Source organism: Schistocerca piceifrons, chromosome 1 (genome assembly GCF_021461385.2).
Source record: "Schistocerca piceifrons isolate TAMUIC-IGC-003096 chromosome 1, iqSchPice1.1, whole genome shotgun sequence".
NCBI lineage: Eukaryota > Metazoa > Arthropoda > Insecta > Orthoptera > Acrididae > Schistocerca > Schistocerca piceifrons.
The window spans coordinates 1133112509-1133137658 of record NC_060138.1 but is presented as its reverse complement, the minus strand read 5'-3'; the positions used below and the strand labels follow the sequence as shown (position 1 = coordinate 1133137658).

At 41.7% G+C, this 25150-nt stretch overlaps 1 protein-coding gene across 1 annotated transcript in view; it reads right to left on the bottom strand.

Moving 5' to 3' along the window:
* Positions 1 to 1501: 1501 nt before the first annotated feature.
* Positions 1502 to 25150, bottom strand: part of LOC124800270 (prostaglandin reductase 1-like) — a 42919-nt gene continuing 19270 nt past the window's right edge. Inside the window, exons 2-3 of the mRNA XM_047262982.1 lie at positions 20280 to 20624; positions 1502 to 2757 (exon numbers count right to left, since the gene is read on the bottom strand). Of these exons, the coding sequence (XP_047118938.1) occupies positions 2305 to 2757; positions 20280 to 20624 (798 nt within the window). The 3' untranslated portion in view covers positions 1502 to 2304. The remainder of the gene's footprint in view (positions 2758 to 20279; positions 20625 to 25150) is intronic.

Genomic DNA, 25150 nt, shown 5'->3' with positions numbered 1-25150 from the left:
GCATAAATGAATTAAGATATTTTTGTTGTTCTGTGAACTGATTACTTATACTTTGGTTGCCAGAACTACCTTTTGAATAGTTTTCAGTGTTCCTGTATATATGTCGTAATATTTCATAATTCCCGACATTAACACGACTGTCCATTTTGGACTGTCTATCGACTTCAGAATTTGCATTCGTTTGGTAGCTCCAGAAGAGATGAGAAGAACTAGTTCATTCCTTCTGCCGAGACCTCTTGCTCTGCCATTTGCTTAACAGCTTTGGTAATTCCGAAGAGTGCAGCTCTTTTCATTTACCAAAGACAACTTCAGCTGTCTTCCAAGCGGAACTTTCGCGGTTGCTTCCAACTGCTGCTGCGTGAATTCCTCCGCCCCCCCCCCCCCCCCCCAGAGATAATAATTATTGCTTGTCCGTACAATGCTCTCTATGAAAATTTTGTATATTTCCATTCATTACCGTCAAATTTTCTTGTGAGAGTGCGTTCTTGATTGTGAGTTAGCTTCTGTTAATTTCACACGAACACTAGCTAAACTTCATGAAATATATCCGTTGAAAAAAAAAATGGCGCTGACCTAATGTAGATGGTGAGATAAAAGAAAATTGAAGCAGCAATTCCGACGACAGAGCCCAAAACAGTCTAGAAAATGAGAGAGATGGTAAAGTGGCGAGAGCGATGACCAGTGGTTTATATGTTGATCGCATGTCTTTTCCCAAAGATTTCATATCAGGTCGTCCTGACAGAACTTCGCGCAGGTCTCCAGAGAAATCAGAGATATTATACCATACTAATGTTTTTAAAGCGGGGTGACATTTCACCAATATTTTTTATGTTTTTTAACATATAAAATAAAACTCAATGATAACAGCTAGTAAACGAAATGATTACGAGATAGTTTGAAACAGTTTCAGGCACGCGATGAAATCCTATAGCCGCAATTACCTTAATCTTCATTTCAATTTCTGTAACAGCAAGCCAGCGACTTGTGAGCACTTCAAATTTTTACAAAATCTTCTATATAGTTCATGTTATTTAGTGAAGAAAAGACATCTGATATGTTACCATGCATCACAGTAAACAAAGCATATGACTCCATCTTTGCAATAGATGTAAAACGACTATGTATAATCTCTGATCAAATTTGCAGCATTTTTACATCTCTGTATCGTATTGTATACGACCATACGAATATACGTAGGATGTGAGTTTGTACGTGCATTCATTGATCGTGAATTTATATGCTTCATAGAAGCGAGTAACTAACCTTAAGGTACGAAGGTAGTCTTAGAGACAGTTTGGTGCATGTTGTTCGAAAAATATATCTTAAGACTCGAAGCACCATACTTTCTGAGTCTGATTTATATTCTCAAGTAGAGATGTCGTGAAAGTAGTGACTATTTCATTGTCATTAACATTGATTTCACATTTGAGTGATACGTTGCTATAATCTATGCTTCTTTCTAATACGCAAAATACTGTCGCAATTAAATCTACCCTTCGTCTGTTTTTAAAGATGAAAAGTATATTATGTCGTTCACTGTTTAGAAGAATAACATAGCAACGAAAGCAATACAACATAAATAAACAATAATACATATTCATCTTTCAACATTACATTTACTGTATCTGCAAGGAGGTCGATACGTGCATTCGTGTTAAGGATCTTCACGAAAATAACGACAGCTTTCATTACATACTCACTTCACACCGTAATACATGATACATCTGAAAGTACGCTTACTGCTTGGAATGTTGTGTCGCGAAGCACTTCGAACATTATCACAGCGAGAGTCTTAGAATAGTTCGCCAAGTATAGTACCAAGCTGTGGTCTAATCGATTATTCTCTAGTTCACGCGTCGTGTAACACACACTCTATGGGGCGTATTGTTCCAACCGTCGGCGAACGATGCACGTAATAGCGTCCTTTTAGCCTAATTATGGTCTCATTGTACTCGATTCCATTCCAGTAACTATGAATGATGAAGTCCATCAAATAGTTTCGCAGTTCTCAGCTACTGTCGCCGAAGCGTACTTTTAGAACTAACCCTTCCCCTTTTCAGACAGTGTTGTAGTGCATAGAGAGGAAGCAAGAACGGTGTTGTACGTCGTCATTGGCGTGAATGAAATATCACGAACCATCAAGGATAACGTCTTCTTGGGTGACTACAATAGCAGCAAAGGACCGCAATGCTTCACACTAACACTATAACTGTTATACGTAAGCAATTTAATACGGGACTACAGTGACTTGGCAGTATAGGGTATCACGAAATAACGTGAGGTCTCGCGGCTGTGCACACGTCCTCACACCTTGACAACTGCCTTCCCCAGGTTTTCTCCCTTGAGCATACCGATGAAAGCCTTCGGCATATTTTCAAACCCATCTGTGACCGTCTCTTTGTACTTGAGCTTTCCCTCTTTAATCCATTGCATGTTCTGCTTAATGCCTTCATCCCAGCGATCCAGCCAGCGGTTGACCAGGAAGCCTTCCATCTTGAGCTCGTTGAACACCATCGCCGGCTGCAGGATGGGCGCAGACGGGATCTTGGTGTCATTGTAGCTGGAGATGGATCCACAGACCGAAATACGGCCTCCAGTTCGCATCTTGTAGAGGATGGCGCTGCTCTGTTGACCGCCCACATTGTCGAAGTATATGTCCACGCCATCAGGTGCGACTTCCTTCAGCGCTTTTCCAACGTCTACCGTCTTATAGTTGAATGCGTGGTCGAAACCCAGTTCATCTCTCAACCAGTTTACCTGCAACCAAAAGAGAACGGTTACATGACAGTTAAATGTGAGGTTGACAGCTGAGTTCAGAATAATGTTTTGTCGCAGAAGCTGAGTTCCTATCGATCCAATTCTCTTTTCAGTTTTGTGATATTTACCTTCATCTACAGGGTGGACCAGAACGCTGATAAACTTTCAGGGGTGGCAGTATGGGCCAAAAAAAGAAAAACATGTCCAGCAAATGTGGCCTACAAAGTGAATACCTAAAGTGCTATGAACACTTGTTCATTTCGCTGCTGTGAAACACTTCTCTTCCACTGAACAAGTACTTATATCTCTTAAGGTATGGATTTTACAGCCCATTTTACTAGACATTTTTCTCTTGTTTGGGTCTGTACGACCACCCCTGCAAGGTCTGGTTCACTATGTATATTTCGCAAGTCACATTACTCTGTGCGGCTGAGGTTACTTGTGGTATCATTATCCCCACTCCCTTCCCAGTTCCTTGTTCCATTCGTGAATGATATGTGCGCTAGTTAGTTTCATGTTCACGGATCATTTGCACGATAAATCGTAATGATATGGAATGAGTCATTTTACATTCACATTACAAATTAATATGTAAATATGGCTACACGCAGAACACTTGTAAGTTTTCTGTTCTTATAATAATAATAATAATAATAATAATAAATGATAATAATAATAATAATTATTATTATTATAAAATATACAGATGTGAGTTAGTAACTTCCACTCATCACCGTTTGCACTTCACAATAATAAAAATTATTCTAAGGATAGAAGGAGCTACCAAGGAGGAACTTTTTCAAATGTTTTTTTACTTCCCTGTCTGTCAGACATTTTATATCACTGGATATATGAGCAAAAGATTTAGTCAAAGCATTTCCCAACCTTCTTGTGCTAAAGACAACCTTAATGTAGAGTAACTCATTTTTCCTTGAGGTATTGTAATTATGTACATCATTGTACCTTTTGATATATAGTGGATTATTTACAAAGAGACTTCATGAGGGAATAAATATACTGTGAAGCAATGGTCAGAATGCCCAATTCCTTAAAAAGATGTCTTCAAGCTGATCGTGGGTGAGCACCACATATTACTCTATCAGCACATTTTCAGCAATGAACACTTTCTTTGTTAAAGACACATTACCCCAGAATATTATTCTACATGATATTATTGAATGAAAAGATGCAAAATATGTCAACTTACTTATTTGCCTGTATCCAATATTTCCACTGATTCTATGTGCAAATTTGGCTGAACTAAGCTTTTTTAGGAGTTCCAAAATTGACTTTTTTCCAGTTTAAATTCTGATCAACATGGACAGCAAAGAATTTTGAAGTTTCCATCCTATTTATTATTTCCTCAGCATGCGTTACACTTATCATTGGTGCAGTACTTCAAGATATGCAGAGCTTAATATGTTTTGTCTTTTTAAAATTGAGAATGAGACTGTTCGCAGGAAACCAGTCCATGACGCTATTAAAAGCATTGTTCAGCATTTCTTCTGTTGAGGTTCGTACACTTGGATCGATTACTATAGCAGTGTCATTCACAAAAAGAACTCATTCTTCTGGTGGGGTATTAGACCGCTGATCGCATATAGAGGGTGATTCACGAAGATATGCAAATATTTTACAATGTTATTGTACAAGTAACACTGAAGAAAAAGTTCATATAAACATACGTCCTCAAATGTTTAGTTACGGAGTTAGGGCTAATAAGAGGTTTTGCCTGAAATTTAGCAACTTCGCAAATATAAAGCTACAGCAAAACTGTACGAGGTTAAAGTAAAGCATGATTTACATTTATTTTGTTGTTATTGATCAGGTGAATCTAAAAAAACATGTCTCAGACGCGTATATGCAGTTGTTTTACAGAACATCCACAAAAGCAAAGGAGTAATTTCGTAAAATTTTTAATTTATTAACTACTTGGTCCAATTTGTTTTTTTAAATTCCAGACAATTGCACAAAGTTTGCTGTAGTCGTTCTTGTACTTAGTAATTCAACCAGCCTAATCGTGGGAGATTCGCGTGACCGGGCAGAATCATACGGAGTTCCCCAACGCTGAAGGCTCAAGATGGCGTCACGTGTGGAAGTAATAATAAATCGTTCTCCAGAAATTGACTTAAAAGTATCAGTTAGCTGTTTATATTGTAGCGAAATTGTTCGTAAAGGTGTCAGACTTTGTTCTGTGAGACAAATTTGGTGTCATACGAAATGTATTGCAGAAGTAAATTTGGAAAACTCGGACTGTAATTGCGGCGTAGTGACTTGTAACGGACGCCGAGCCGCAACAGAAATGGTATATTCTGGTGTTGAAGATTGTGTAGCGAGTGCATTGCAGCGTGATCTTGAACTTAGCAAAAAATACGCATCAGTGCTTCTCAACATGCTTAAGTATATCTCAAGCAGTTCTCATTGTAACGGCATACTAACAGAAACTAGCCGTGACTTTGAAATACCTAAAAAGTTCCGCTCCAAATCTGGTGAAACAGTGTACAAAGTACCGTTGCAGAATCGTTTTGATGCCTTGTATCCAGGCACAAACACGATAGGCCGCGAAACGTGTGAACTAAACAAACATTCACAAGAAAAGTGCATAAACACAATTTCTGAGTGCAATGAAACACAAGACTGTTACACAACTGTACAGACTGATGTAAACACAGTACGCCTAGCGGAAGAAACGTGTGAAGTGAACAAATTCAAAATTGATAAATGCATTATCGGAAGAACGAAGACGAAAAAGTGTTATAAACGTACAAAAGTAACAGTTTACTCTGATAACCATGGACGAAATCTTGCAGAAATATTGCGTGCTGAACACAATGTGATAGCGTGTGGATATGTTAAACCAGGGGCTCCTATACAGGAAGTAGCTAAAAACATTGAGCAAGACAGATTACAAAACAAAAATCGGCGCATTGTACTGATTGCGGGCGCAAACGATGTGTATAGGAATGAACTGGCAACTGCAGTCCGCAACCTAAAGAAAACTCTTCATGCTACCGAAAAGGACACAGTGATAGTAACAGGAATACCTCATAGGCATGATCTCATACCTAATTCTTGCGTAAATTTAGAAATTAAAAAAGCAAACAGGCAATTCCAGAAAATCTGTAAAGCCTACTCAAATGCCTATTTTCTCAGTGTGAATTTTCTTCAGAGATGCAGCTACACAAATCATGGAATGCACCTAAACAGAAGAGGCAAAAGACTGCTCAGTGAAAAAATCAGTGAAACTTTAGACAAACTCAACATGCAAGACGACTTTTTAACTGAAACTGTTATGCCACTGGACTTTCATGCAGAAAGCAATGATGACCAAAACACACATTCAAAGGAGGTTACAGCAGAATTAGCCGCCATCCCAGGCTATCCCAATAGCAAAAACGATGAAAACTCAACACTAGTAGAAGTAAGAGTAACATCAACAAAAATAGAGGCAGAAACACCAGCACAACTGCCACCAGTGTCACTAAAAGCAGCAGTACCAGAAACAGCAGACACAGCACCGTCAGCAGCAGCACAATCAACAGAAGCAGTACAGACAACAGGAGCAGCAGCAGTTCCAACATCAGCAGTGGCAGAAAAGTACACAACCTCACATGGAGCAACAAGCAGACGGAAGAGAGTGCCTCCCTCCCATCTGCAAGATTTTTTAGTCACAAGCATGATGAAAAAGAAACCTCCAAGATAAGTAACATTAAATCTCTAACAGTGCTTCACCAAAACATTCAGAGTATAAAAAGCAAAGTGCAACAGCTAGAAGTTGAGTTACAATCCTTAGACAGTCCAGTTATCTGCATCACAGAGCACTGGTGCAAAGTCAATGAAATTCAATACATAAATTTGCCCTCATATGTACTAGCTTGTTCTTATTGCAGAAACTCAATGAAAGGTGGAGGATCATGTATTTTTGTTAAGAGTGGTATTTCATTTAAAGTCAGGAATGATATTATCCTACTAAGTGTAGACAAGCATTTTGAAGTGTCAGCAGTAGAGATACCAGCTGTAGATATGCCCAAAAAACTAATTGTACTATGTGTATACCGTTCTCCCAGTGTTGATTTAGAAACATTCTTTTCAAAACTTATGCAAAGCCTAGAACAAGTGTCATCCCTGAAAAGTAATATACTCTTGTGTGGTGACTTAAACATTAACACAGCTAAGGCAGATGAAACCAGTAACACTTTTCTGAATATTCTGAATAGTTTTGGCATGTCCTCTTTAGTTAATTGTGCAACAAGAATAACCAAACACTCAACATCTACCATTGACCATGTAGCTACAGATATAGGTGGGGAAAACTGTGTCATAACTGTCAAAAATCTTGGACTGTCAGATCATTTATGCCAAATCATAAAAGTAAAAGCTTCTGTAGAAAAACCAGTAAACCTCCACATGTTTAAAAGAGTCTACTCAGACGCAGCAATACAAAAATTTTGCTTACAATTAAGACATGAAAGATGGGAAGAAGTATATTCAGAAAATAATGTGAATCAGAAATTCTCCAAATTCATGTCGGAGTTTAAGATAATATTCGAAGAAGCCTTCCCCAAAGCACTAAGTTCTGCTGGAACATCCACCAAAAATAAGTGGATTACCACAGGAATTAGAAAATCTGCCCAAACTTTTAAATACCTAAACTCTATATAAAACAACAACAGTGATCCAGATTTTCTTCATTACTACAGAAACTACAAAAAAATCTATAGGAAGGTGCTCAATGTTGCAAAAAAAAGGCCAATGATGGACTAATAAATCTAGCTAAAAATAAAAGTAAAGCTACATGGACTATAGTGAAACAAGAGACAGGAACAGCAACACAAAGGCAAATAAACACCCAAATCAGGAACAAAGAAAACCTAACAAGTACCCCAAAAGAACTAGCAAACTTTGTTAATTCTTACTTTAGTAGTATAGCTACAAAGTTACAGGAAAATTTTTCAAAATCTCATAATCCACGAACACGGGAATATACATCAAATTCAATGGTATTGCTACCCACTACTGAGGAAGAAGTATGTAATGTGGTAAGGAAATTAAAGAGCAAAAATTCAGCAGGTTTAGATGAAATTCCAATGTCTGTGCTGAAAAAATGCATAAATAGTATCAAAGCCCCCCTAACCAATATCATAAATGAATCTTTCAAAGCCGGTTGTTTCCCTGATTATCTGAAACATGCAAAAATTTTACCTCTACACAAAAAAGATGATGTAGAAAACATTGAGAACTACAGGCCAATTGCCCTACTGTCATCATTTTCCAAAATAATAGAGTCCATAATGAAGAACAGACTTATGAGCTATCTAAACAAATACAACCTTCTTTCAAATGACCAATTTGGTTTCAGACCAGGCAGAGATACAGAAATGGCAATAGCACATTTCACTAAAGTGGTTCTAGAAGCACTGGATGAAGGCAACTATGTATCTGGCATATTCCTTGACCTGTCAAAGGCCTTTGATACAGTTGACCACCAGAATCTATTACTTAAGTTAGAAGCACTAGGAGTAAGAGGGGTAATCAACAAATGGTTCCATTCATACCTTAAAAATAGAGTACAGTGGGTAGAGATCTCGCATGTCTCCAGTAGATCAAAGTTCATAGAAAAACACCTGTCAGATCCACAGCATATTAATATTGGGGTCCCTCAGGGAAGTGTGCTGGGTCCGGTGTTGTTCTTGATTTATATAAATGACTTTCCACAATATATCCGACATGGAGAGAAGATATTGTTTGCCGATGACAGCAATATTATAATCACCAGTGAGACATCAGCACAAATGTTGGAAAGTTGTAATGAATCACTGAAAGATGTCTACAAATGGTCTACAGAGAATAAAGTGACCTTAAATATTAAGAAAACAAATAGCATACGCTTTAGAATAAACAGAAAAAACAGTCCCCTAAAGTTAAAGCTACATAACACCTCTGTAGACGAAGTGCCCACCACAAAATTCCTAGGGTTGCATATTGACAGCCAGCTTAGGTGGAGTGAACATGTTAAAAAACTCACAAAAAAGATATCTACAACGTGTTACGCACTTAGAGTTCTCTCCTCAGTATGCAGCGATGAATGTCAAAGAACTGTATATTTTAGCTATGTACATTCAGTCATAAGCTATGGGATAATTTTCTGGGGAAATAATGTACTCAACTTACAAACAGTTTTTAAAGTGCAGAAGAGAGCAGTGAGAATTATAACTAAAAGCAGTAAGTGGGCTCACTGCAGAGAACTATTCAAAATACTTGGTATTCTAACTGTTCCCTGTTTATTTATGTTCCACACTATAGTATATATAAAGAAAAATATAGTGAATTATAGTACAAACAGCATTTTACACAGCTATAGCACAAGAAAAAGCCACTGCCTTCATCTAGATAGGAGAAACAAGCATAAGACCCAAAAAAGTTTCTTGTATCAGGGTGTAAAATTGTATAACAAGCTGCCACAGGAAATCAAAGAAATTAACAGCATGTACTGTTTCAGAAAAACTCTTAAACTGTATTTTCAGGAACACTGTTTTTACACAGTAAGTGAATATTTAAATGTTTGAATGTAATTTAAGTGACATAATGACATTGTATTGTATATTCTGTAAATGTATAACAAGCTGCACAGGACATCAAAGAAATTAACAACATGTACTGTTACAGAAAACCCTTAAACTATATTTTCAGGAACACTGTTTCTAAACAATAAGTGAATATTTAATTGTTTGAATGTAATTTAAGTGATAAATGTCATTGTATTTGTATACTCTGTAAATGCATATAAAAGTGTCAATGTATCTGCAAAAATCACTGTATCCAAACTGACAACATCCATACATTGCAAAATGTCTACGGATGGCTAATCAAATAAATAAATAAATAAATCTTGCTGCAGTCTCCTGGTGCTGCACATTCCTAGAGAGAACACCATCGTCCGTGAATACACCTGTCTATTTTGTTCCATTAACAACAACATGTCGAATTCTGTCAACAAGGAAATTCTGTATCCAATCACAAATCTGTTCTGATACTCTGTAAGCTGTTATTTTGTTCACTAAAGGACAGCGCGGAACTGTATCAAATTCCTTTCGGAAGTCAACTAACAAGACATCGACCTAGGCCCTTCGATTATTCCGAGTATAAGAAGAATGCTAATCGCACGTGCCTGTATTCCAGGCATAACTATCTCAAATTATGGAGTCAACTGAAGAGAACCGCCGAAGCTGCAATATTAAATTTCTTTATTACTTGATGAGTACTTAAGAGCCTAAGCTGATTATCAAATCATCCAACAAGCTATGCAGTAAGATCCGCTACGACAGCCACGTGAATCTTCATTGTCGTTAAACACACCTTCACTACAAAGGTGGAACTTCATTCTCCTCGCTAAATGAAATGATCGTACGGCATTGTTGGCCGGGAGGCCCCATTCGAGGGAGCTCGGTCACCGTATTGCAAGTCCTTTGTAAGTGACAGCACATCGGCGACTTGCGAATCAACGATGATGAAAATGATGGTGAATGACACACAACACCCAGTCCACTGCCGGGAATCGAACCCGGTCCCCCTGTGTGGTAGGCGGTAACGCTACCGCTACGCTACAGAGGCGGACATACACACAGCTCAATGAAATTCAGCCCTGCACTTCTTTGCAGAGCGCACAGTCATGTGGCTGTCTTAATGGATGTTATTGCATAGCTTATTGGTAGGTACCAATTTTCATCAGTTATCTTTGCAATGTTGCATAGTTTTGTAATGTACAAAGTACATACAACGAAGAGCGTTCAGCAAGTAATGCAAAACATTTTTCTCTCGGACAATTTCAGTAGAAAAAATGCGGAATTTGCTGTGGCATATCGTGGAACATTCCAACTTCAACACCTACAGTTTACTGAGCAAGGTGGCACATTGGACTCGCATTCGGGAGGTTGACTGTACAAACCCGCCTCCGGTCATCCTGACAGTTTTTCGTGATTTCTCTAAATCGCTTCAGGCAAATGCCGGGATGGTTCCTTCGAAAGGGCATGGCCGACTTCCTTCCTCATCCTTCCCTAATCCGACGGGACAGATGACCTCGCTGTTTGATCCACTCCCCCGAATCAACCTGCAGTTTCATGAAGTTTCGATAGATGGCGGCACTGTACGTAGCCCTCAAAATGGAGTCTGTAACGGAGATGAGTTCAGAGCTGAGAGCTGTCATTGAGTTTCTTGTGGCGGAAAACCAGATCGCCGCAGATATTCATTGCGCTTGTCGAATGTCTGCGGAGACCCCGCAGTGAACGAATGTACGGTGAGTCGTTGCCCGAGTGGTCTGTCACCATTGCAACAAGGTCGCGCAAACCTGTCCGATCTCCTGCGAGCTGGCCCAGCCGCACACAGCTGTGACTGCTGCAATGTTGGAACGTGTGGTCACTCATTGGAGGTGCAAGACAAATCACAGTCAAACACCTCGCTGTCCGACTGTACGTCTCTGTCGCGCTCGTTCACCAGTTGGGGTACTAAAATGTGTTCCTTGCCGCCTAACTCAAGACCATAAAGTGCAACGAAGAAACATCCGTGCAGAATTGGGCCCAACGAAAGATACACTCTGCGGGAAGCAGTATGTGCATGATGGGGAGACTGATGCAGCAGGACGTTGGCTTCGACGTCGACCAGTAGTGATACCGTGCGGACATACCGGGCCTCACAATAAGTTGGTGTAAGGCCGTCATATTGAACTGAGATTATGTAAAAAATAGGGTTTTGTAGCCAAAATAGTGAGGAATACTATGGTGTACTGGAATCCTGGATAAAATCAACCTGCTTTCAGAAAAAAAAAATTGTAGCGTATTTGGCTTCTGGGTTTTAGAGTGATTTGATAATGAACTTAGGCTCGAAACTAGTCATCTTATATAAAAAAATATTACAATTTCGACAGCTCTCTGCAATTTATTGCATAATTTGGTAAATCATACAGTTGCTTACGTCATGCCTTCCAACATGCTGGAAATTAGTATACAGGGTGGTCCATTGACAGTGACCGGGCCAAATATCTCACGAAATAAGCGTCAAACGAAAAAAACTACAAAGAACGAAACTTGTCTAGCTTGAAGGGCCAAACAAGATGGCGCTATGGTTGGCCCGCTAGATGGCGCTGCCGTAGGTCAAACGGATATCTACTGCCTTTTTTAAAATAGGAACCCCCATTTTTATTACATATTAGTGTAGTACGTACAGAAATATGAATGTTTTAGTTGGACCACTTTTTTCGCTTTGTGACAGATGGCGCTGTAATAGTCACAAACATATGGCTCACAATTTTATACGAACAGTTGGTAACAGGTAGGTTCTTTTAAATTAAAATACAGAACGTAGGTACGTTTGAACATTTTATTTCGGTTGTTTCAATGTGATACATGTACCTTTGTGAACCTTTCATTTCTGAGAACGTATGCTGTTACAGCGTGATTACCTGTAAATACCACATAAATGCAATAAATGCTCAAAATGATATCCGTCAACCTCAACCTCAATGCATTTGGCAATACGTGTAACGATATTCCTCTCAACAGCGAGTAGTTCGCCTTCCGTAATGTTCGCACATGCATTGACAATGCGCTGACGCATGTTGTCACGCGTTGTCGCTGGATCACGATAACAAATATCCTTCAACTTTCCCCACAGAAAGAAATCCGGGGATGTCAGATACGGTGAACGTGCGGACCAATCCACCTGTCATGAAATATGCTATTCAATACCACTTCAACCGCACGCGAGCTATGTGCCGGACATCCATCATATTGGAGGTACATCGCCATTCTGTCATGCAGTGAAACATCTTATAGTAACATCGGTAGAACATTACGTAGGAAATCAGCATACATTGCACCATTTAGATTGCCATCGATAAAATGGGGGCCAATTATCCTTCCTCCCACAATCCCGCACCATACATTAACCCGCCAAGATCGCTGATGTTCCACTTGTCGCAGTCATCGTGGATTTTCCGTTGCCCAATAGTGCATATAATGCCGGTTTACGTTACCGCTGTTGGTGAATGACGCTTCGTCGCTAAATAGAACGCGTGCAAAAAATCTGTCATCGTCCCGTAATTTCTCTTGTGCCCAGTGGCAGAACTGTACGCGACGTTCAAAGTCGTCGCCATGCAATTCCTGGTGCATAGAAATATGGCACGTGTGCAATCGATACTAATGTAGCATTCTTAACACCGACGTTTTTGAGATTCCCGATTCTCGCGCAATTTGTCTGCTACTGATGTGCGGATTAGCCGCGACAGCAGTTAAAACACCTACTTGGGCATCATCATTTGTTACAGGTCATGGTTGCCGTTTCACATGTGGCTGAACACTTCCTGTTTCCATAAATAACGTAACTGTCCGGCGAACGGTTCAGACACTTGGATGATGTCGTCCAGGATACCGAGCAGCATACATAGCACACGCTCGTTGGGCATTTTGATCACAATAGCCACACATCAACACGATATCGACCTTTTCCGGAATTGGTAAACGGTCCACTTTAACACGGGTAATGTATCACGAAGCAAATACCGTCCGCACTGGCGGAATGTTACGTGATACCACGTACTGATACGTTTGTGACTATTACAGCGCCATCTCCCAAAAGTGAAAAAAGTGGTCCAACTAAAACATTCATAATTCATTACATACTACATGAATATGTAATAAAAATGGGGGTTCCTACTTAAAAAAAAAAAAAAAACGCAGTTGATATCCGTTTGACTTATGGCAGCGCCATCTAGCGGGTCAACCATAGCGCCATCTGGTTTCCCCCTTCAAGGTAGACGAGTTTGGTTCTTTGTAGTTTTTTCGATTGATGCTTATTTCGTAAGATATTTGGCCCGGTCACTATCAATGGACCACCCTGTATATCAGTTCCATAATGGCACACAAGTAGTATTTCTTAGGCTGAAGAAAGACAACATTGTAGCATGCCAATAGAACCATGTCTGCTGAACCGCTGGGATACTCAAACTAACCTTCCTGCTGCTAAATTCTTTGCAAATTACATAACAGAGTTTATACATTTAATATCCCATTTTCACAGGCACAGAATGTATGTTATAATGGATCACGAAGGGTACTGTTGTTAGGACAGTTAAAAACAACGAGTTTGTGGGCAAGGAAAGAAGAAAATAGAAGAGTACAAATGGAAAAATTAAGATTTCAATGTGTCGCACTCAAAGTTTCTGATCATCAAGGTTTACTAGTTTAGGCTTATGGCAGCGTGACAGAGACATGTTATTAAAAGCTTTATGAAGCGATTACGGTACATTAATCGAACCACGAGGTCTTAATACTTCCAATATGATAACTAGTTTTACTTAAAAGATGTTTTTATTGCTGTTAATTAACCAAAACACCAGAAGAGAAACATCGATAACTCATATAGTACATTGCTTACAAAAAGTCCAATTTCAGTTTCGTGCTCCTGAGATCGAACAGAGTCGTTTGATAAATTTCGTTTGATGTACATATATTTATGTTTAATGCCCCCGTTGGTACTTTGTTAGTGGTTTTCATTGTATACTTTTAATTCTTCCATCCTCTCTTTCAGGTCGATTCAATCAGCACATTATAAAGGAGATTTGAGTATGGATACAACTGGCAATTTGTGAAGAAACTCCTATTGTCGTTTGGATGCAATGAAACTAGCTGTGTAAATGGCCATCAAAATTGTCTCACAGCGCAGAATAACATTACTATACATGCTTAAATTTTTTAAAAGTTGTACCTGGCGTCCTCAGAGACAAGAAGGCTAACTCTGTGTGGCTGTGCCGATAGGAATGATAGCACACCGTACCACCGAAATAATGGACGTCAATGCACTAGGCGAATACTTGCCAAACAACCTCCGAGTAAGTGAAGCAAAAAACGCAAATGCCACAGTGCTACATAACGGGGTAGTGTGAAGTAACGTCAGCGCCAGAGCGTCACTGCTGTAGTGAAACGATGCAGAAAGACCAGAGTTCGGCGACCCATAGGAATTAAGTTACCACAGAGAACGATAAACGAGGGCAAATGCGATCATAGGCCTAGAGCCACAGCCTCATACGCTCAGATATTTAAATAATGAGGCTTTTGGACATCAAAGACACATCCAGTTCTGCTACGATTCTCTCCACGTCGCTAGAACGAAAGAGTTTCAGTGAAACCACATGATGATGGTCTGCCTGCTACCCGCTTGCTGATTCAACAACGATATGCAGCTGACCTGGTGCATCCCACAGCTGTGGTGTGCCATTGCTGCCTACAGGGACATGGTAGATGAGAAGAAGAAGGTCTGCAGTCAGCAGTCCTCCACTGGTGGTCAATAGTAGATGATATGCAAGGTGCCACCTCCACACCGACCAGGCGCAGCACACTTGCACAGCCCCTGGCTGACTCGCGAACATCTGCTGCAGTCATCGACGATCGATGGTAATGACCAGGGCCTCGTCTTAACGACAACCGGCATCCTGGAGCACACAGTTGGCGAGCCTCACGTGAGTGCACAACGGGCTGCCTACAGGAGAGCTCTGGTGTGAGCGTCACTGCGCAGAATCCAGACAGACTATGCCTTTCCGTCCCCAAACTGCCTCCAGCACAGCACAGCCACAGCTCGCTAATCTGCGGTGGCTACATCACAACTCTCTGCTGAGGCGCCAGCTCTTCTCCGCAACACGCCTTTGTACCCGTCTGACGCCCTGAGACACTTACAGGGTGTTTCAAAAATGACCGGTATATTTGAAACGTCAATAAAAACTAAACGAGCAGCGATAGAAATACACCGTTTGTTGCAATATGGTTGGGACAACAGTACATTTTCAGGCGGACAAACTTTCGAAATTACAGTAGTTACAATTTTCAACAACAGATGGCGCTGCAAGTGATGTGAAAGATATAGAAGACAACGCAGTCTGTGGGTGCGCCATTCTGTACGTCGTCTTTCTGCTGTAAGCGTGTGCTGTTCACAACGTGCAAGTGTGCTGTAGACAACATGGTTTATTCCTTAGAACAGAGGATTTTTCTGGTGTTGGAATTCCACCGCCTAGAACACAGTGTTGTTGCAACACGACGAAGTTTTCAACGGAGGTTTAATGTAACCAAAGGACCGAAAAGCGATACAATAAAGGATCTGTTTGAAAAATTTCAACGGACTGGGAACGTGACGGATGAACGTGCTGGAAAGGTAGGGCGACCGCGTACGGCAACCACAGAGGGCAACGCGCAGCTAATGCAGCAGGTGATCCAACAGCGGCCTCGGGTTTCCGTTCGCCGTGTTGCAGCTGCGGTCCAAATGACGCCAATGTCCACGTGTCGTCTCATGCGCCAGAGTTTACACCTCTATCCATACAAAATTCAAACGCGGCAACCCCTCAGCGCCGCTACCATTGCTGCACGAGAGACATTCGCTAACGATATAGTGCACAGGATTGATGACAGCGATATGCATGTGGGCAGCATTTGGTTTACTGACGAAGCTTATTTTTACCTGGACGGCTTCGTCAATAAACAGAACTGGCGCATATGGGGAACCGAAAAGCCCCATGTTGCAGTCTCATCGTCCCTGCATCCTCAAAAAGTACTGGTCTGGGCCGCCATTTCTTCCAAAGGAATCATTGGCCCATTTTTCAGATCCGAAACGATTACTGCATCACGCTATCTGGACATTCTTCGTGAATTTGTGGCGGTACAAACTGCCTTAGACGACACTGCGAACACCTCGTGGTTTATGCAAGATGGTGCCCGGCCACATCGCACGGCCGACGTCTTTAATTTCCTGAATGAATATTTCGATGATCGTGTGATTGCTTTGGGCTATCCGAAACACACAGGAGGCGGCGTGGATTGGCCTCCCTATTCGCCAGACATGAACCCCTGTGACTTCTTTCTGTGGGGACACTTGAAAGACCAGGTGTACCGCCAGAATCCAGAAACAATTGAACAGCTGAAGCAGTACATCTCATCTGCATGTGAAGCCATTCCGCCAGACACGTTGTCAAAGGTTTCGGGTAATTTCATTCAGAGACTACGCCATATTATTGCTACGCATGGTGGATATGTGGAAAATATCGTACTATAGAGTTTCCCAGACCGCAGCGCCATCTGTTGTTGAAAATTGTAACTACTGTAATTTCGAAAGTTTGTCTGCCTGAAAATGTACTGTTGTCCCAAGCATATTGCAACAAACGGTGTATTTCTATCGCTGCTCGTTTAGTTTTTATTGCCGTTTCAAATATACCGGTCATTTTTGAAACACCCTGTAACTCTGTAAGCTCAACCTGAAAGATGAAAGTTATTTGCAGGCATCACTGAGTCACTGACGCCTCCAGGCACAAATTCGACCACTCTCCCACACTCCGTGCCCGGCGTCCTGCACACAACACGACCCCGGCTCCCTGGGTCGCAACAATAGCTTAAAATTACATGAAACTTAATTTGATTCATAAAACACATCGTAATTCCGAGGTAGGGCTTGGTTAACGCCTCAGCCGAAAATGGGCTCTTGGACAGTAGTGGCAGCTGTGGTTGTTTCTGTCTTGACCTGATATCAACGGCTGTAGTTAGCAGACGTCTGACAGTAACGGACATGCGCGTTTTCAAGATGGCGCTGTATTGGTTTTGCCTAGAGAGCCTGCATAGGGAGAGAGTGGCCAATCGGACGATACGGCGCCCATTTTTCTGCCAAACTGCGGGCGGGACTTTTGAATGGCCAGTAGTGGAGTACATACTCACCGAATCAAAAGCGCAAGACAATATGGCGAAATCATTCGTTAAATGGCTTTCTTTACAGCTATAATATACTCATAGTAGCCTACTACGTACAGCACACGAAAATTAGATACAGTGGCTGCAAAAATTATTCGTTACTTGCATTTATCTCCTTTAAAGTTCGTTTACTAGACATATTGCAATGAAAGTAACGCAAATAAAAAAATATAGTGTATAACATTTGTTTTGTATCGTAAGTGCATAGCGTACCTGTATTACGTCAAATGAATGAAAGTCGTGAACAGTTGTTTACTTGTGACATGCAAAAAGTGTGAGACGTATTAGTACTTCTTGTCACGTCTTCAAACTTTCTGCATGTCACAAGTAAACAACTGCTTACGACTTTCTTTATATATACAGGGTGTTACAAAAAGGTACGGCCAAACTTTCAGGAAACATTCCTCACACACAAATAAAGAAAAGATGTTACGTGGACATGTGTCCGGAAACGCTTAATTTCCATGTTAGAGCTCATTTTAGTTTCGTCAGTATGTACTGTACTTCCTCGATTCACCGCCAGTTGGCCCAATTGAAGGAAGGTAATGTTGACTTCGGTGCTTGTGTTGACATGCGACAAATTTTCTGTGAACGTTTGGGCAGGCATTGTTGGTGATGTCTTGATTGGGCCCCATGTTCTTCCACCTACGCTCAATGGAGCACGTTTCATGATATCATAAGGGATACTCTACCTGTGCTGCTAGAACATGTGCCTTTACAAGTACGACACAACATGTGGTTCATGCACGATGGAGCTCCTGCACATTTCAGTCGAAGTGTTCGTACGCTTCTCAACAACAGATTCGGTGACCGATGGATTGGTAGAGGCGGACCAATTCCATGGCCTCCACGCTCTCCTGACCTCAACCCTCTTGACTTTCATTTATGCGGGCATTTGAAAGCTCTTGCCTACGCAACCCCAGTACCAAATGTAGAGACTCTTCGCGCCCGTATTGTGGACGGCTGTGATACAATACGCCATTCTCCAGGGCTGCATCAGCGCATCAGGGATTCCATGTGGCGGAGGGTGGATGCATGTATCCTCGCTAACGGAGGACATTGTCAACATTTCCTGTAACAAAGTTTTTGAAGTCACGCTGGTACGTTCTGCTGCTGTGTGTTTCCATTCCATGATTAATGTGATTTGCAGAGAAGTAATAAAATGAGTTTTAACATGGAAAGTAAGCGTTTCCGGACACATGTCCACATCACATGTTTTCTTTCTTTGTGTGTGAGGAATCTTTCCTGAAAGTTTGGCCGTACCTTTTTGTAGCACCCTGTACATATATATCGTAGATAACAAACGAAAAAAATTACAAAAATGTAGGCTACTGTAATAACGACCAAATATAACAAGAAAACTACCGTATTCCTTCTACCTCACAGTAAGTAGGCCTATCAAAAACTGTAAAACTGTCTTCAAGACTACCCACAATTATTTACTACGAATAATGTTTGAGCAACCACAACAACTGCGGAAAACGTGCTTACAACTTGCCTGCGTCAACAGTCAGGCAATAATACTGAAACCAAAACAATGCCTAGTGTTCTGATTCGGAACGAAATAAAGTTTGACGCTATAAACTCGAATGAGCATGGCGTAACAATTACAGGACCTTTCCGTTTCCACCAAGGACTGATATTGGCTTCAGAAAAGCTTGTGATGCTACCAGTATGCACGAACTGCTAAAGAAATAAGAGCTTAAAAATGCAATAAATTGTAATAGGCCTACCTGTTTTGCGTGACTAAAAATATTTTAAAAAACTGCCCATTGCTTTCGTCTTTCTTCATTGCGTGGAAATGCTAACATGCGAAATCCACCTACGCCTCTATTGGAACAACCAAATGCAGCACAACCTGGCATCGTTTACTAACGTCTGCAGAACGAATAACAAAATGGTTCAAATGGCTGTGAGCACTATGGGACTTAACTTCTGAGGTCATCAGTCCCCTAGAACGCAGAACTACTTATACCTAACTAACCTAAGGCCATGACACACATCCATGCCCGAGGCAGGATTCGAACCTGCGACCGTAGCGGTCGCGCGGTTCCAGACTGTAGCGCCTAGAACCGCTCGGCCACTCCGGCCGGCAAAACGAATTACAGATGTCAAAAACAATACTGTACAATTACTAACGTGTTTACTTCAAACATGTAGGCCTACCGACTTCACCACAAAACGCTTCATTATTTCAACTCGTATTTAAGATTAGCAAACGCTAATTACGTACTAAAAACGATATACAACTAAATCGAACATGCATGCACAACGCATAACAAGTCTCTCAATAATTCAAATACCTTTTAATCGTTTCCAAAAGTCCTCTGAACTTCAATTCAACTCAAAAGCATGGCGAACATAGGAAGCGCGAGAGACGTTTGGCAGAATAATGGCGCCAAAGCTAATCAATCAATCACGGGCAACTTCACCTATGGCCACTCTCTCTGTATACAGGCTCTCTAGTTTTGCCTAGGGTAAAGGTGGCAACACTGATGCAGCGAGATATTTCAGTGCATCGTACATGTGTGTTTTTGTACTGAACATTACTAAACAAAAATTACTCAAAGTTTTTTGTTTGTTACTTATAAATTTAAGATAAAATCAACAAAAAATGGAACTGCAGATCTGTAAGCCTCGTCAGCCAATGACCACAAACTAAGTTCTGGATCTGGGATTCTACATTATTAGTGAGAGCTTGCATTAATGGCATTTCGTGTAAAATATAGGTAGATGTCAGCAGCACACCTTGGAGTCAGAGCCGGCGAACCCAATGACCTTGCAGCCCTTGATGCGAGCGATCTGCCCCACGATGGAGCCGACGGCCCCCGCTGCGCCGCTGACCACAGCCACCTCCCCAGGCCTGGGATGGCAGATCTCGAGCAGCCCGAAGTAGGCTGTGTTGCCGGGCATGCCCAGCACACCCAGTGACAGTGACAGAGGCAGGTCGCCCAGCTCCGGGACTAGCATTGGTGCCCACATATCCCGGTTGGCCCTCGTCTCTGCCACTGTACGGTCACGCCAGCCCCAGTAGCCCACCACATATCTGCCCACTGGGAACTCTGGGGCACGGCTCTCCACGATGAGCGCCACCTGCAATGATACAACAAGGCTACAGCTACAACAGTCAGTAGAAATAACTGTTAGAAACTAAATTTTAGTCTAACTCACCAAGACAGAAGGTCCAACATATAAATTCCTAATCTTACAAGGGAACCTCCCCGTCGCACCCCCTTCAGATTTAGTTATAAGTTGGCACAGTGGGTAGGCCTTGAAAAACTGAACACAGATCAATCGAGAAAACAGGAAGAAGTTGTGTGGAACTATGAAAAAACTAAGCAAAATATACAAACTGAGTGGTCCATGTGCAAGATAGGCAACATCTAGGAGAGTGCGAGCTCAGGAGCGCCGTGGTCCCGTGGTTAGTGTGAGCAGCTGCGGAACGAGAGGTCCTTGGTTCAGGTCTTCCCACGAGTGAAAAGTTTACTTTCTTTATTTTTGCAAAGTTATGATCTGTCCGTTCGTTCATTGACGTCTCTGTTCACTGTAATAAATTTAGTGTCTGTTTTGCGACCACACCGTGCGATTAGTAGACGAAAGGACGTGCCTCTCCAATGGGAACCGAAAACATTTGATCGCAAGGTCATAGGTCAACCGATTCCTCCACAGGAAAACACATCTGATATATTCTATACGACACTGGTGACGGAATGTGCGTCACATGACAGGAATATGTTGTCGACCCACGTAACTTGTACACTTGGACGTGATGACTGGGTGTTGTGTGCTGTCCTTAGGTTAGTTAGGGTTAAGTAGCTCTAAGTTCTAGGGGACTGATGACCGTAGATGTTAAGTCCCACTTGGCGAATGGGTAAAAAGATTCTTCGACCTTGACCGATTTAGGTTTTCTTGTGGATGTGATAATCACTCCCAAAAAAGTGATGAAAACATAAGAGTTTGTCACATAAACTGCAACAAATGAATGCAACAGTTTCACAGTCGCACAGTTTTGCCTGTGCTCTGTCAAAACATATGTTTTTAACGTTTTCAAATTTTTCCGTGTGTAGACCGTCAAATCCTGCATATGTCCAAGCAAATCTGAACATGTCCTGGAATTTTGGAGAGCGAAGTTGATTATGTGTGAGTGCCTGAACTTTGATAATTGTCTGAAAATAAAAAAAAATTAAGCTTTTCACTCGAGGGAAGACTTGAACCAAGAACCTCTCATTCCGCAGCTGCACACGCTAACCACGGGACCACGGCGCTCTTGGGTTCACACTCACCTTGATGTTGCCTATCTTCCACATGGACTACCCAGTTTGTATATTTTTCTTATTTTTTCATAGTTCCACACAACTTCTTCCTGTTGTCTCGATTGATCTGTGTTCAGTTTTTCAAGGCCTATCCACTGTACCAACTTATAACTAATTCTGAGGGGGGTGCGATGGGGAGGTTCCCTTGTTAGTAAATGTACTTTCACTGTTGGTTAATTATACAACTTTAATTTGCGATGATAATGATGAGAGTGGTGATAATGATGATGATGATAACATTGTTGGTAATGATGGCAGCTGTGGAGGTGGTGGTGGTGGTGGCTGTGGTGGTAACAGTGGTGGTGGTGACAATGGTAGTAGTGGTGGTGGTAACAGTGATAGTGGAGGTGGCGTTAATGGTGGTTGTGGTAACAGTGGTGGTACTGGTTGTGGTAATGGTGGAGATGGTAGCAGTGGTAGTGGTGGTAACAGTGGTTGTTGCAGTTGTGGGAGTGGTGGGGGTGGTTGTGGTGGTGATGGTGGCAGCAATGACAATGGTGGTGGCAGAGGTGATGGTTGCAGTGATGAGGTGGTAATGGTAATGATGGTGTTAGTGATGGGGGTTCAGTTGTGGTGATGATGGTCATGTCAGTGGCGGTGACAATGGTGGTATTAGTGGTGGTGGTGCAATGGTGGTCATACTGGTGATGGTGACAGTGGTGACAATGATTATGGTGGTATTGGTGGTACCAATACAGCATTTAGTGTTCCCACATCTGGCCATTCGAGGGAACTTAATGTACCAAGAAACATTGTCAAACATGATTATTCTGGTGATCCAGTTCTTATGGTGTGGGGAGACATGATGTTGCATGGGTGTACTCACCATAGTACACTCACAGGTCAGCATTATTGTGCCTCTGTTCTCTTCCGCATGTGTATCATTTCAAGGGAGCGTTTGCCGCTTACTTCAGTTTTAGGGATGGCAATGTGCGACAGCATCGAAGAGCGCATGTGGAGAGCGCATGTGGAGAGCTCTTGGAATGATAGGGTATTTGTCAAATCGACTGGCCGCCCGTTCCTCTGATTTAAATCCCATTGAGAAAATATGGGACATGTTGCAGAGATGTATTGCAGCACATCCAGATGTATCAACGACAATCCAGCAGTTGTCTAGCTGAAACTTCTTATCAACCTTGCGGCCAGCATTGGGGCACATTGCAGAGCATGCATTAATGTCCGTGGTGATCACACTCCCTATCAAGAACCATGTCCCACTGTTTGTAATGTCCAGAGGAGACTCATGAATTATGTATCTTCAGCGTAATTTTTTTCTTCGTGTAGAAGTGTCATTTGTCTCGCTGCATAGCTCTTTCAGTTACCTTCTGTTCTATAATGTAGTAGTTCTTTCTGTGCATGATCCAAGTTCCATCGAGATATGTTACTTGGCAGCGTCACATCTTGTGAAACTTACTTTCGTCGTCAAATTTTGCATACCAGTGAGTTATTCCAAAGCTATTTCTCGTGGGATACAGGTACACTGCTTGAAATAATATGGTGTGTAAGTGGTGACGTAAACTGCTGCATATTCTTTGGCCCAGTGCGTGCATGTAGTTGGGTCCATGACAATAACATAGGAGTAGGGACTAAGAGAGTTGTAGCGACTGCTACAAACATAATTTGACGAATTTGTTTCGTCGGCCGACTGTGACGTCATTACGGGTTGTATCAGTCAGGTGCACATTAAAGTGTATGTGTAACGTATATGGGTAAGACGAAATACCCTCCAGAAGAATGTAATAATTCCAGTTCCAAAGACGGCAGGAACCGACAGGTGCGAGTACTACCGAACTCACAGTTTAATAAGTCAGATTGCAAAATACTAACACGAATTATTGACAGGTAAATGGAAAAACTTGTAGAAGCCAGTTTCGGGGAAGATCAGTTTGAGTACAGGAGAAAAGTAGAAGCACACGAGGCAATACCTACCCAGCCAGTAACCTCAGAAGATACATTGAAGAAAGGCAAACCGCCATTAAGCGCTTTTAGAGTTATAGAAAGCCTTTTATAAAACTGACTGAACAACTTCTTTGTAGTGTTGAGGGTTGTGCTGTTGTGGTCTTCAGTCCTGAGACTGGTTTGATGCAGCTCTCCATGCTACTCTATCCTGTGCAAGCTTCTTCATCTCCCAGTACCTACTGCAACCTACATCCTTCTGAATCTGCTTGGTGTATTCATCTCTTGGTCTCCCTCTACGATTTTTACCCTCCACGGTGCCCTCCAATGCTAAATTTGTGATCCCTCGATGCCTCAAAACATGTCCTACCAACCGATCCCTTCTTCTAGTCAAGTTGTGCCACAAACTTCTCTTCTCACCAATCCTATTCAATACCTCCTCATTAGTTACATGATCTACCCACCTTATCTTCAGCATTCTTCTGTAGCACCACATTTCGAAAGCTTGTATTCTCTTCTTGTCCAAACTAGTTATCGTCCATGTTTCACTTCCATACATGGCTACACTCCATACAAATACTTTCAGAAACGACTTCCTGACACTTAAATCTATACTCGATGTTAACAAATTTCTCTTCTTCAGAAACGCTTTCCTTGCCATTGCCAGTCTACATTTTATATCCTCTCTACTTCGACCATCATCGGTTATTTTACTCCCTAAATAGCATAACTCCTTTACTACTTTAAGTGTCTCATTTCCTAATCTAATTCCCTCAGCATCACCCGACTTAATTTGACTACATTCCATTATCCTCGTTTTGCTTTTGTTGATGTTCATCTTATATCCTCCTTTCAAGACACTGTCCATTCCGTTCAACTGCTCTTCCAAGTCCTTTGCTGTCTCTGACAGTGTTGAGGGTATCAGGGATAAAATACTGGGAGCGAAAGGTTATTTAAAACTTGTACAGAAACAAGACTGCAGTTATAAGAATTAAAGGACATGAAAGGGAAGCCATAGTTTAGAGGAGAGTGAGACAGGACTGTAGCCTATCCTCGATGTTATTCAGTCTGTCCATTGAGAAAGTAGCAAAGGAAACAAAAGGTAAATCTGAAGTAGGAATCACAGTTTAAAGAGGGTACCGATGACATTGTAATTCAGTTGGAGACGATAAGAGACTTGGAAGAGTAGTTGAATGGATTGGATAGTTGATGAAAAGCTCTCGAGTTTCCAGCCCAATGCGTGTTAATTCCTAACGGACCAAACTTCTGAGGTCATCGGTCCCTTGACTTATACACTACTTAAAGTAACTTAGACTAATTTATGCGATGCCCGAGGGAGGACTCGAACCTCCGGCGGGACGGGCCGCGCGATTCGTGACATGACGTCTCTAACCGCGTGGCCACTCCGCG